The sequence below is a fragment of the Theropithecus gelada genome, chromosome 10, assembly GCF_003255815.1.
Source record: "Theropithecus gelada isolate Dixy chromosome 10, Tgel_1.0, whole genome shotgun sequence".
NCBI lineage: Eukaryota > Metazoa > Chordata > Mammalia > Primates > Cercopithecidae > Theropithecus > Theropithecus gelada.
In genome coordinates, this window is record NC_037678.1 from 69,823,735 (window position 1) to 69,836,313 (window position 12,579).

At 42.9% G+C, this 12,579-nt stretch overlaps 2 protein-coding genes across 7 annotated transcripts in view; both read right to left on the minus strand.

Annotated features, from left to right (window-relative positions):
• EFCAB8 (EF-hand calcium binding domain 8) overlaps positions 1 to 757 on the minus strand; it is a 106,954-nt gene extending 106,197 nt beyond the window's left edge. Inside the window, exon 1 of the mRNA XM_025398228.1 lies at positions 684 to 757. The gene's annotated coding sequence lies outside the window, so the exon portion shown is untranslated. The remainder of the gene's footprint in view (positions 1 to 683) is intronic.
• Positions 758 to 9,545: 8,788 nt separating this feature from the next.
• The window catches only part of MAPRE1 (microtubule associated protein RP/EB family member 1), a 32,977-nt gene continuing 29,943 nt past the window's right edge, over positions 9,546 to 12,579 (minus strand). For 5 of the 6 annotated variants that reach the window (XM_025398231.1, XM_025398229.1, XM_025398235.1 and 2 more), the window contains one exon: positions 9,546 to 11,272. In XM_025398231.1, coding sequence (XP_025254016.1) covers positions 11,216 to 11,272 — 57 coding nt within the window. In that variant the 3' untranslated portion in view covers positions 9,546 to 11,215. The remainder of the gene's footprint in view (positions 11,273 to 12,579) is intronic. The other variant, XM_025398233.1, reaches the window with a different exon arrangement.

The following is a 12,579-nucleotide window of genomic DNA, read 5'->3' on the forward strand; positions in this document are numbered from 1 at the left end:
GGATGGTCTCCTGACCTTGTGATCCGCCTGCCTCAACCTCCCAAAGTGCTGGGATTACAGGTGTGAGCCACAGCGCCCGGCCCCACTATTTATATATTTTTAATTATTTCAAAACTAAACGTTTTGTAAGAGAAATGTCATTCTCCAGGAGAAAGTGGTTCTATGTATGTTCATGAACAGAGGTAAAATGCCAAGTGGAAAAAAAAATGCTGGTTGCTGGCAAAAGAGACCACCCAAAAGAAAAGGGCAGGAGTAAGAGGGGAGAGGCCAAGACAAGTACCATTCCTCCAACTTGGAAGGGAAGGCTGAGATATAAAACTCGGTTGATATTCAGAATTGGAGAACAGGTCAGATCAGAAGTCACACCCATCTGCCTCAATCTGTTCCCTAAAGTTGACCTGTCCGGAGCTTATGGAAGAGGGACAGGGCAAGGCAAGTGGGGAGAGTACCATCTGGAACAGGGGTGAGAATTCAGAGCAGCCACTAGGGGAACATGCTAGGGATTAAAGGGGAATGAGTGGTTTGTAGGAATTTGTAGAGGCAGATGACTTAAGGATATGCGCATTGAAAGCTGGTCAGGACACAGGTAAGAGCTGCTCTCCAGCCTTGGAGCTCAGGCAGAGGTCTTCAGCAGAGGTATCCAATCTTTTGGACTGCAACTTTCACCCAACACCCTCACTCACCCTGACTCAATTTGATCTCCCCGGTTAATCTTGCTGGCAAAGTGCTATCACTTTCCAACTCCCATCTCAACAAAGACATCGGCAGCTGTTCCCAGTCCAAGACAGCTCCTTTATGAAGTCGAGATGGAACTCTGGGTCTGCTGGTCACATTTAGAACCAGGGAAATGAGACAGAATTCCATATGAAGAACATAAATGAAGCATCAGAACCCAGCCCACAAACCATAATCACAGAACCATTTTTCATCCAATTTCTTTTATTGAAGAAGTTGAACTTACAGGAGACAGTGAAAGGAGCTACAGCACAAACAGTCAGGACAAACACAGATACAAAATAATACATAAAACAAATAGCAGGAAACTGGAAGATGCCAGGGAGTCCTCTTAAAAAGCAGGGTTCACCAAAACCAAAAGACCAACTGGCTCCAGGACAGTGAAAGGCACAGTGCCTCCTCTGCCCTCTGCATAAGCTTCAATTCTTTGAAAATAAGGAGACAAGAGCATTATGTGTGAAATGGGGGACTTACAAATCCAGACTTCAGGGCGGGCCTAGACTTGATGCAGCCACTGCAATCTTGATCCATGGCGCAATTCAGCAGACAAGTTGGTGAAAGGTAATTGTCTCCAGAGATTTCAACCAGGGATGTGGATTCCAGATGTTAAAAGACACCCAGCTAAGTCACATTTCACGTGGAAGTGGACGTTTTCAAATGCTACATGACCACCAAACAAAACATTCTCCCTGGGCCTTCACCTCTCAGAGAACACCAACATACAAAAACAAAAGTCTGTTCTCATTTCATCAATAATGGAGACAAAGGATTTTGTCAAGAGTAGAATTTTAAGAGTGGATGAATTAAAAAGTCATAAAAAGGTGCAAAGGTCCTATAAATCAGGGTTTATTAGACTAGATATTAATAAATTAGAAGGGTTTTTCTTAAAAAAAAAAAGGCTGATGGCCGTAAATATGAGTTTCCCATTGTTTCTTAGCTTAGTATATTCATTTTCCAATACAATGTTAGCAATTCTTACAGCAGTTCCTGCCATTTTTCCAATAACACACATTTATCAAATGGTATATATTTTTCACTATAACCAATCTTCACTGATTAATACATTTATCAGTATTTTAATATGGCCTAAAATATGCTAAATTCTGTCATAATAAATATGTTTTTCCCTCCCTGGTGAGAAATATGAGTAAAAAAAGGAAAATACTATGATGCATTCCACTTTTTAGTTAAGGAAAAGTTCAGAAAACTCCCACCTTTTTACAAAAGAATGAAAATATGATCCTAAGTAACTCAGGTTAGAAAAACAGTAACAGGGCCAGGCACAAATGCCTATAATCCCAGCACTTTCGGAGGCTGAGGCAGGATGATCACTTGAGCCCAGGAGTTTGAGATCAGTCTGGGCAACATAGTGAGACCATGTCACTATTAAAAAAAAAAAAAATTAAAAAGAGAAAAAAGCAGTAACAATAAAATAAGTGGGAAGGAGGACATTTAGAAGAAAAATCTCCTCGATAAACCTCTGCACAAAAATAATTTTGGAAAAAAGTTAGAAGTCCTACCTGAGATTAATTCAGGCATCACTTGCTAATGCTAAAGAAATTCTGACTGGAAAGGAGCAACTCAGGGGGCCAAGAGCCACACTAACAGACGCAATCACCTGCCCTAGAGAAGGTGCTTCCTCACACTCCCACTTAGCTGCAATGCCAATACCGTCCTTTCAATCCTACGATTTTAAGATATCAAAACTTGTATCCTTCTTCAGCTCTATGTAATTTGTCAAAAATTTCAAGATGCAACTCTATAGCCAAAAAGAGAGCCTTTTTCTTTTTCAAACAAAAATAAACACGAGAGAAGTCACTGACTGCTAAAACTAGCAGGGACCCTCAAGATTGGTATCACAGGATCACACTTTCACCTGGCAGTAGGTTGAGGTCAGTAACTCAGCTCACATGGTATTTAAAACCACACAACACTACCCGACAGAGTTACAGGTTCAGATGCCAATGGTTTCAAAACAACATGATTCAGGCCGGGCGCGGTGGTTCATGCCTGTAATCCCAGCACTTTGGGAGGCCGAGGCAGGTGGATCACGAGGTCAGGAGTTTGAGACCAGCCTGACCAACATGGTGAAACCCCGTTTCTACTAAAAATACAAAAATTAGCCGGGCATGGTGGTGGCGTGCGTCTGTAATCCCAGTTACTCAGGAGGCTGAGGCAGGAGAGTCACTTGAACTTGGGAGACGGAGGCTGCAGTAAGCCGAGATAGCACCACTGCACTCCAGCCTGGGCGACAACAGCAACACTCCGTCTCAAAAAGAAAAAAAAAAAAAAAAGATTCAACAAAAAGGCAGATTCTCATGTGTTCAGCACCTACTTTAAAAAAAAAAAAAAAAAAAAAAAAGGCACTTCTTGGCCAGGAACGGTGGAGGACTGCTTGAGTCCAGGAGTTTGAGACCAGCCTAGGGAACATAGCCAGACCTTGTCTCTACAAAAATAAAAAAAATAGCTGAGCAGTTCCAGCTGCTTGGGAGGCTGAGGTGGGAGAATCACTTGAGCCCGGGAAGCCGAGGCTGCAGTCAGCCGTGATCATGCCACTGCACTCCAGCCTGGATGACAGAGCGAGACCCTGCCTGGAAAACAACAACAACAAAAAGCACTTCTTAATGACTGGGGAAAATATTAAATATTAGGTTAGAGAGTTAAAGACTCTTAGAAATTTTAAAGAATAAATGTATTTCACTCAACACGGAATCTTAAAATTATTACTTCTTCGGACCAGGAACGGTGGCTCAGGCCTGTAATCCCAGCACTTTGGGAGGCCGAGGAGGGCAGATCACTTGAGCTCAGGAGTTGGAGACCAGCCTGGACAGCATAGTGAAACCCCATCCCCACCAAAAAAAAAAGAAATTACTTCCTCTCTCAGCCTTCAAAATTGAGGAGGGAGGGACAAATTGGGGTATCCCATAGCTGCCTGCAAAAAATACAATAGCTTATTCCATTCTCCCAAGCAGGATTTAAAATTTCAGAGTGAAAACAGCAGTCATATATAATTACATGCTTAACTCTCTCACATTTTGTAGAAAAACACACAAAACACCCCAAAAAAAAAAACAAAAAAAAGAATGTATCAGGTTAGAAAACTTAAGTAGAATGCCAAAATCCAGATGACCTTGAAGTTTTGCTGGATCTTAAAATCACTAGAACTACTTCAAAATATATAAACAAGCCCCATTATGAAAAATATGAATATGAACACGATAAATAAGCGAGAGGAAAGGAAAACTCATCACTGAGATAAACCATGACAGGTCCTGGGTAAAATACATTTAGATGATTCGGGGATGGAGGTACTAGAATTAGCAAGGCCCTCCCTGCAGCTTGCAACCTGTGGGGAAAAAGCCAGACAGGTGGTAGGCCACTTGTATTATCCCTCCAGTCAAAGCCTCCTCTTTCAGAGTCAAAACCAAAAGTAGCTGAGACACTGTGCTTTTCTATCAAAATCACCCTTCACTGGTGAAAATTAGCTTCCACTGGCAACATTTGCTGGGAACTAGGCACTCTCCCACTCTTTCTTGTTCCAGTATCCTACTGATTTTTACAGACCTCAGTAACTTTTTCTGAACCAGGACTCAACTCTTCACTGAGCCAATGAAAAGCCATGCTCTGCAGACTTCAGACGCAGGGCCTAGCAGAGGACTCTGGTCTTAACTCCTGGTCCATGGCATTCCACTTACAGCACTGTCTCCCTCATTTATTTCAGTAAAGGTCAGAGGTGGGTGCCAACCCCACACCCCCTTCATATGTTCAGTCTACCCACTTGTATGCTTGACCTTGGACTTCACTTCAATACTCTGCATTGCAATTTGTGAATCATCCATTAAGGCTAAATCTTAAAAACTAATCTCTGTCTCCACTGGAGACATAGTAACTAGTAAGAGCCACAAATCCAGCTTTTTAAGATTTACCCTGATAGACTGACTCTCACCCAACAAAAGCTTCCCACATCCCACTCTACCACCAAAACAGAAAGTAAATGAAAGGCTCAGTAGATGGAATAAATTACTCTTCCTCCTCTGCCTCATACCTACACCGAGCCTCACCAACAATCTCCTCAGACTGCAAAAAGACACTCAAAATAAACCAGGAAAAACCTAAGGTAGAAATTTTTAAAAAGTAAGTAAGGCAAGACAAATAGAATTCCAAACTGCCGTTTTATATACATATATATATATTTTATCTTTTAAATACAGACAGGGTCTCTTGCTATGTTGCCCAGGCTAGTTTCAAACTCCTGGGCTCAAGCAGTCCTCCTGCACTGGCCTCCCAAAGTGCTGGGATTATAGGCATGAGCCCCGACACCCAGCCCCAAACTGCTGATAGGTCATTTTACAATTATAAATTATTTCTTGATGCCACTTACAAAGTTCCAGGCATTGGTGGGTAACCTGGTTTGCTTTCAAATGGTCACAGGACAAAGAACTGCCTCTCCTCACACTCAGAAACATGTCTATGAAGGCTATTTCCATTTCACATTTCAGAACCTGAGAGCCTCTAATACAAGGAAACGAGAGTTAAATTTTGATACACACACACACACACACCCCTCTCAAGATTTAAGGTTCTAGATTGAGGAGCCTAGAAATTTGACTCTAAGGCTTGACCTGCTCACCTAGATAACCAAATTAATGAAGCTGCCAGATACAACCTCAATAGAGTACAGAGAAAGCTTCTGTACTCCAGGGACTAAGGTAACATTACTTTCCAAAGCAGATTAAGCCAAAGGGGAAACAGATAGACCTTCACAAGTTACAGCTACGTAACAATTTGAGCCAGGCACAGTGACTCACACCTGTAATCCCAGCATTTTAGGAGGCAGAGATGGATGAATTGTTTGAGCCCGAGGTTCAAGACCAGCCTGCAATATAGCAAACCCCGTCTTTACAAAAAAATAGAAAAAAACTGGCCAGGCGTGGTGGCTCACGCCTGTAATCCCAGCACTTTGGGAGGCCGAGGCAGGTGGATCACCTGAGGTCAGGAGTTCCAGACCAGCCTGGCTAACATGGCAAAACCCCGTCTCTACTAAAAATACAAAAATTAGCTGGGCGTGGTGGTGGGCGCCTGTAATCCCAGCTACTCTCGGGGCTGAGGCAGGAGACTCGCTTGAACCCAGGAGGCGGAGGTTGCAGTGAGCCAAAATGGCGCCACTGTACTCCAACCCTGGCAACAAGAACAAAACTCTATGTCTCAAAAAAAAAAAAAAATACAAAAACACAAAAAAATTAGACAGCCAGGAATGGTGTGCACTACAGTCTCAGCTACTAGGGAGGCTGGGGTGGGAGGATAGCTTGAGCCCAGGAAGTTGAGGCTGCCATGAGCCATGACTGTGCCACTGCACTCCAGCCTTGGTGACAGGAGACCCTGTCTCAAAAAACAAACAAAAAAAAGATACATAATTTGGCTGAAGTCATCTAGGTTAATGGTTCTAACTAAAGTCAAGTTCAATGTAAAAGTACAGAATCCCTTCAGGCTTTTAGAGAAAACTGAACATTCTGTTATACCCTTGCATGTGAAAATGAAGAGAAAAAAGCAGCAAGCGTCATGAAGATACAGAATTAAATATGAATTCATCTGGTTTTGATATTTTACAAACTAAATGTGTGAATTCAAAAGTATGATATCAAGCCAGGAGTGGTGGCTCACACCTGTAACCCCAGCAAAGTGCTGGGAGGCCAAGACAGGTGGATCACTTGAGGCCAAGAGTTCGAGACTAGCTTGGCAAAACCTCACCTCTACTGAAAATACAAGAATTAGCCAGGTGTGGTGGCACAGGCCTGTAATTCCAGCTACTCGGGAGGCTGAGGCATGGGAACTGCTTCATCCCGGGAGGTGGAGGTTGCAGTGAGCCAAGATCATGCCACTGCACTCCAGCCTAGGTGACAGAGCAAGATTCTGTCTCAAAAAAAAAAAAAAAAAAAAAGACATATTACAACGGTGCAAGACCAGAAAAATGACGGGTGGTTCATAACCCTGATCACAGACTGAGGTTCAGCTTGTTTCAAAGCAATGTTCTCTGTTGTCAACAGTCATATTTGGGTCACCAACATGCTTGCAAGCTAACCTGATTAGGCTGATCAGGCCTAAAGCTTGGATTTTTATTTGCGGACTTTGCAATGAACTATGGTCAACGTCGCAAAAGGAGTCCTTTATACTCAATCTTCTGAAACAATCCTTAAAAGAAAAACTATAGAGGATCACCTTGACTAGAGAAAAAGAAAAATGTTTCCTTTTCAAAACCCTTCACATTCTAGAGAGCAAACCTTGAAGAAAATATGGGTTTTTTAATCAATGAATCTGAGACATTGAATCTTCATTTAAAAGAAAACAAAAACAGGATAAATGTAACCGCCTGAAGACAGAAGGGAGTTCTACTTGTCCATACTACCATGCTGAAAAGGAAATACTAAAAGAACATGTTACTTATTTTACAAAATACCCAAAACCTGTCTGAAGGAATGCCCTTCCGAATTCTCAGGATACAAAAGCCCTGTCCTAAGCTTTTTCTAATCTATAAACAGAATTTCAGACTGGATCCGAAGAACTTGTGCCATAAATAATGTCTCTTGTCTGTACAGAGCTTTCTAGCTTTGTAGTTGTTTTTTCTTTTTTTTCTTCTTCTGTCCATCAGCTCCTTCTAATTCCAAGTACCCAGTGAGGGAGGTGCTTCAGCCAAAATCATCATCTCTGTCTTGTAGGTAAGAACAAGAGAAGTCGGCCGGGCGCGGTGGCTCACGCCTGTAATCCCTGCACTTTGGGAGGCCGAGGCGGGCGGATCACGAGGTCAGGAGATCGAGACCATCCTGGCTAACAAGGTGAAACCCCGTCTCTACTAAAAATACAAAAAATTAGCCGGGCGCGGTGGCGGCGCCTGTAGTCCCAGCTACTCGGGAGGCTGAGGCAGGAGAATGGCGCGAACCCGGGAGGCGGAGCTTGCAGTGAGCCGAGATGGTGCCACTGCACTCCAGCCTGGGGGACAGAGTGAAGACTCCGCCTCAAAAAAAAAAAAAAAAAAAAAAAGAACAAGAGAAGTCAAACAGCTCAACACTCACAAAGCAGGAGAGACCTGCAAGAGGACTCAAGTCTGATGTTCCCCTTGCCAGAATTATTATTATTTAAAATTGCAGACATATAGATAAGGCCCAAATTAAAATGCAGGTTTTCAACCTCCCAACTAAGAATCTAAGGTGATGAACTTTTATAAATACATTATGTCAAACAAGTTCCCCATGTGATTCTGAAGCCCATGAGTTTGAGAATCACCAGAATGAACAATGATCCAAATCCAGCCAGAGAACCCATGTGTTTACCTATCCTTCATGAAACACAGAACCTGCCCAGCAAACCAAGCAGCAAAGACTGTATGTGCTTCAAATTCAAGAGCCAGGTCAATGCACTTGGTCAGATACCCACAGTATCAGCTTCTCTCCTTACCAAGGTAACTTCTCAGTTGACAGTAGCCAACAGTATCTTCACAAACTCCTTGCACTCCTGGAAGGTATCTTCTTGTAGATGACCAATACATATGGTGTCAAATTCCTTCTGAAGGTACTTAACACTTTAAGGAAGGTATCATACCATTAACTATGGGTGCAGCCCTTGTCAAGATCAGCAGGTTAGGTTTATAGAGCATCCATAACCATGACTCTACATATCCTACAACACACTACCTCTGCCCATTTAACTTTATTTCTGACTGAAAATGGCAAGTCTCCTTTTGAACTCATTTCTAATGGCACAGAATTTTACAAGGGAGAAAAAAATAGTGACAATTTTAGATTATTTTATAGATTGAGATCATGTTAACTGCCTTTGAAACAATTTCAGGGCTGGGTGCAATGGCTCACACCTGTAATCCCAGCACTTTAGGAGGCCAAAGTGGGAGGATCACTTGAGCCCAGGAGTTCAAGACCAGCTTGGGCAACATAAGGGGACCCCATCCTACAAAAAACACAAAGTTTAGCTGGGCATGGTGGTGCGCGCCTCTGGTCCCCACTACTCACAAGGCTGAGGTGGGAGAATTGCTTGAACCCAAGAGGTCAACGCTGCAGTGAGCCAAGATCATGCCACTGTACTCCAGACTGGGCAAGAGGGAGACCCTGTCTCAAAAAAGAAAGGAAGAAAGAACCACACCTTCAGAAAAAACACACAAAAAAAATCACCCCACAGTCATCTGCCAAGCACTGTCCTGCTATATTTCTCAGGAGGAAATGCCCTGAAAAGGCTTCACAGCAGATAGGCCAGGCCTTGGACTTTCGAGAGGAAAAACCTCTTATAGCAATGGGAATTTAAAAAGCAGGAGGCTCTGCAACATAATGTAAATGAAGAGAAAATAAGTCAGCTTAGAAATAAGCACATCTGGCCAAGCACAGTGGCTTACGCCTGTAATCCCAGCACTTTGGGAGGCCAAGGTGGGTGGATCATGAGGTCAGGAGTTCAAGACCAGCCTGGCCAAGATGGTGAAACCCCGTCTCTACTAAAAATACAAAAAAATTAGCCGGGCATGGTGGCGGGTGCCTATAATCCCAGCTACTTGGGAGGCTGAGGCAGAGAACTGTTTGAACCCAGGAGGTGGAGGCTGCAATGAGCCGAGATCATGCCACTGCACTCCAGCCTGGGTGACAGAGCAAGACTCCATCTCAAAAAAAAAAGAAGAAGAAGAAGAAATAAGCACATCTGAAAAATCAGTAAAGGATGTGAAAAGATCAGTCCTCACTGAAGAAAGAAGCACTAGTTTCTCATGACTTGAACCTAACAGCATATACCCAGGGCAAGACAAATTTCAGAAGACATGATACTCTTGAAATACAGAATTTTATTTAGAAACTGTTTAAAGTAGAAAAAAACCCTGTCAAGAAAGACCAGGTGGAAAATGGGTTCCTAATAAAATGGAATTTTAGGGCAACAAAAGTCTAAAAGGCCACAAAAGAGAAACAGCACCACTGCCATCTGAACCATGGCTAGTTACTCGCATTTTTTGGCATTGTTAATCACTGAATCTGGGTTTCCTCTGAACTCCACACAGCATGCACTACACAACAATTTTATCAGAACATACTTGCTTTCTACACACATTTCAGGACAAGCTACCACCAGAAACAAATCAATACAAATACATCAGGGGCTGAACAATCTCAGTAGTGGGTGAGACACATTTTGCAGAATCCTGCCAAACAAAGGAACTGAATAGGCTGTGGGCAAATGAGGGAGAGTTAAGGAATGAAATATTTTAAATATTAATAATTAATTCAGACACGGTACTGTACTATCTGCAAAAGAAAATTAACATTTAGTAACACACTAATGAATTTTATCTCCAAAGAGATTAGTGCACTGGCAAAGTATTCGGATTACAGTGGAGAGCTGTGGACAGCAGATACCGAAAACACCCCAGCCTGGCAGATCCCAAGGTAACGAGATGGCCTTCACTGACCACTCCCTTTGCCAGAGGTCCAGAAAGAACTTGCAGCATGATCACCTGCCTGCTGCACTTCCAACTCTAAGCAGCAAACTTTAAGGAGCCAAAGAGGAGTCCCCAGTGGACAAGGGGAGCAGAGAAGAGAAATGTGGTAAATGTAAACCTAAAAGACAGTAAAATGGGATACAATCCCCATTCAAATCCCAGAGATGTGGGTAAGTCTCCAAAAGTAGTTGTTAGATTAAAAAACTGGGCACACCTCACTTCCCCAAAAACATAATACACAGAAATTTCGGGGATAACTGGAAAAATAGAGAAATTCTCAATGAAAACCGAGCTCTTCAACTCAAACATCTCAGGGTTGAAACACATCCTCTATTATCCAGGCAACGATGCCTCTTGCTTTTTAGCAGGGATGCAATTGGTCAATGACACCAAATAACTTTACAGGGCAACTTTTTAAATGTTCCTTTTAGACCAAAGCCTAGGCCTATGAGGATTCAAGCAGCCCTGTAAGACCTGTGACAGCAGGTTCCAAAGGTTCCAAGGTCTGGCCCTTCCTTCCCAGACACAATGTCAAACGCAAAGTCTCCTGTCGTGTTACATTTTATATTTTGAAATATGGAAGCATATTTTAAATACTCTTAAGGCATTTATTTATTACAACATTCTCTGATTTCACATTAGCTTAAAATTCAATTCAGTCTTTCCATTTCTCCACTGAGGTCACCGCCTCAGCATATTACACAACACCTTCTCCCGCACTCAGTGTGACACGAATCCACACGGTCAGCCCCATGGTCAGCCTCTTTGTTTCCCAGGTGAACCAACTAGATGTTAATACTGCTCTGCTACAAGGTAAAAGCTCCTAACTCAAACTTATTGGAAAAGGAGTGAAACGTCTGCAAAGTGCACTTTAAGAAGAGGTACTTTTTGCTTATGAAAAGAAACCAGTGAGTCCTCTAAGGATAACAAAAGGGAGTATTTTACAGTTAAGCACATGATTTGGAGTGAAGAATTCTGATGTTGCTCTGCTGGTCCAGGCTGTTAATACTCTTCTTGCTCCTCCTGTGGGCCCCCTTCATCAGGTATCACAAAGCCTTCCTGAAATAGGAAAATGAGAGGGGAAAGCCACTGAAAGATCCATTTCTACTGTGAGTTCACTTTCCTCATACTTAAAGCCTCTCAAAGACAATGGTTCTTCCTGGTTCTACACAGGCCAGGTGACTGCTATTTTATTTCTTGAGTAGTAGAATTGCATCTCACCAAAGACAAAAACTGAGCACCATCAAATTTACCCTCAAACTTTTGAAAGTGATGGATATGTACATCGTCTTCATTATGGTGGTAATTTCACCTATGTCATCAAAGGTACATTTTAAATATGTGCAATTTATTATGTCAGTTATACTTCAATAGAACTGTTTTTTGTCGGGCACGGTGGCTCACGCCTGTAATCCCAGCACTTTGGGAGGCCGAGGCGGGCGGATCACGAGGTCAGGAGATCGAGACCATCCTGGCTAACACGGTGAAACCCCATCTCTACTAAAAATACAAAAAATTAGCCGGGCATGGTGGCCGGCCCCTGTAGTCCCAGCTACTCCGGAGGCTGAGACAGGAGGAGACAGGAGAATGACGTGAACCCGGGAGGCAGAGCTTGCAGTGAGCCGAGATCGCGTCACTGCACTCCAGCCTGGGCAACAGAACAAGACTCCGTCTCAAAAAAAAACAAACAAACAAACTGTTTTTTAAAAAAGGCGGCCAGGTGTGATGGCTCATGCCTGTAATCCCAGCACTTTGGAAGGCCAAGGCTTGAGCCCAGGAGTTCAAGACCAGCCTGGGTAACACAGTGAGACAATGTCTCAAAAAAAAAAAAAAAAAAAAAAAACAACTAGCCAGGCCTGGTGGGACATGCCTGTAGTCCCAGCTACTCAGGTGGCCAAGGCAAAAGGATTGCTTGACCCAGGAGGTCAAAGCTGTACTGAGCCATGATCGCACCACCAGGCACTCCAGCCTGGGCAATAAAGTGAGACCCCCATTTCTAAAAAAAAAATAAAATTTACCCTCAAATATCCCTGAAGTCCCCTGTAAAGTTCAGTACTCTAACATCTTCTCTCAATACACTGTCTATACAGCCAGCTTTCCTTTTATGCCTTCCTTTTGTTGTACTTAGGAGTCATGCTTTACCCAAAATATTCACAACAGCAAGACTGACTCAACATCAGTGGCAGAAAAATTGAGTGCACAAGGAAAGAGGAGATTCATGGCTCCCACCTCATTCTCACTCCAGGGCATTCTGGCATGGACTCAGAGCAGGAAATTACTATACTATTCTGCTGTAAAATCAGACTTCTCTTTCAACCATCACCTTATTTCTATTAACTAAATCTCTATAGCTGAACTTACTTAAG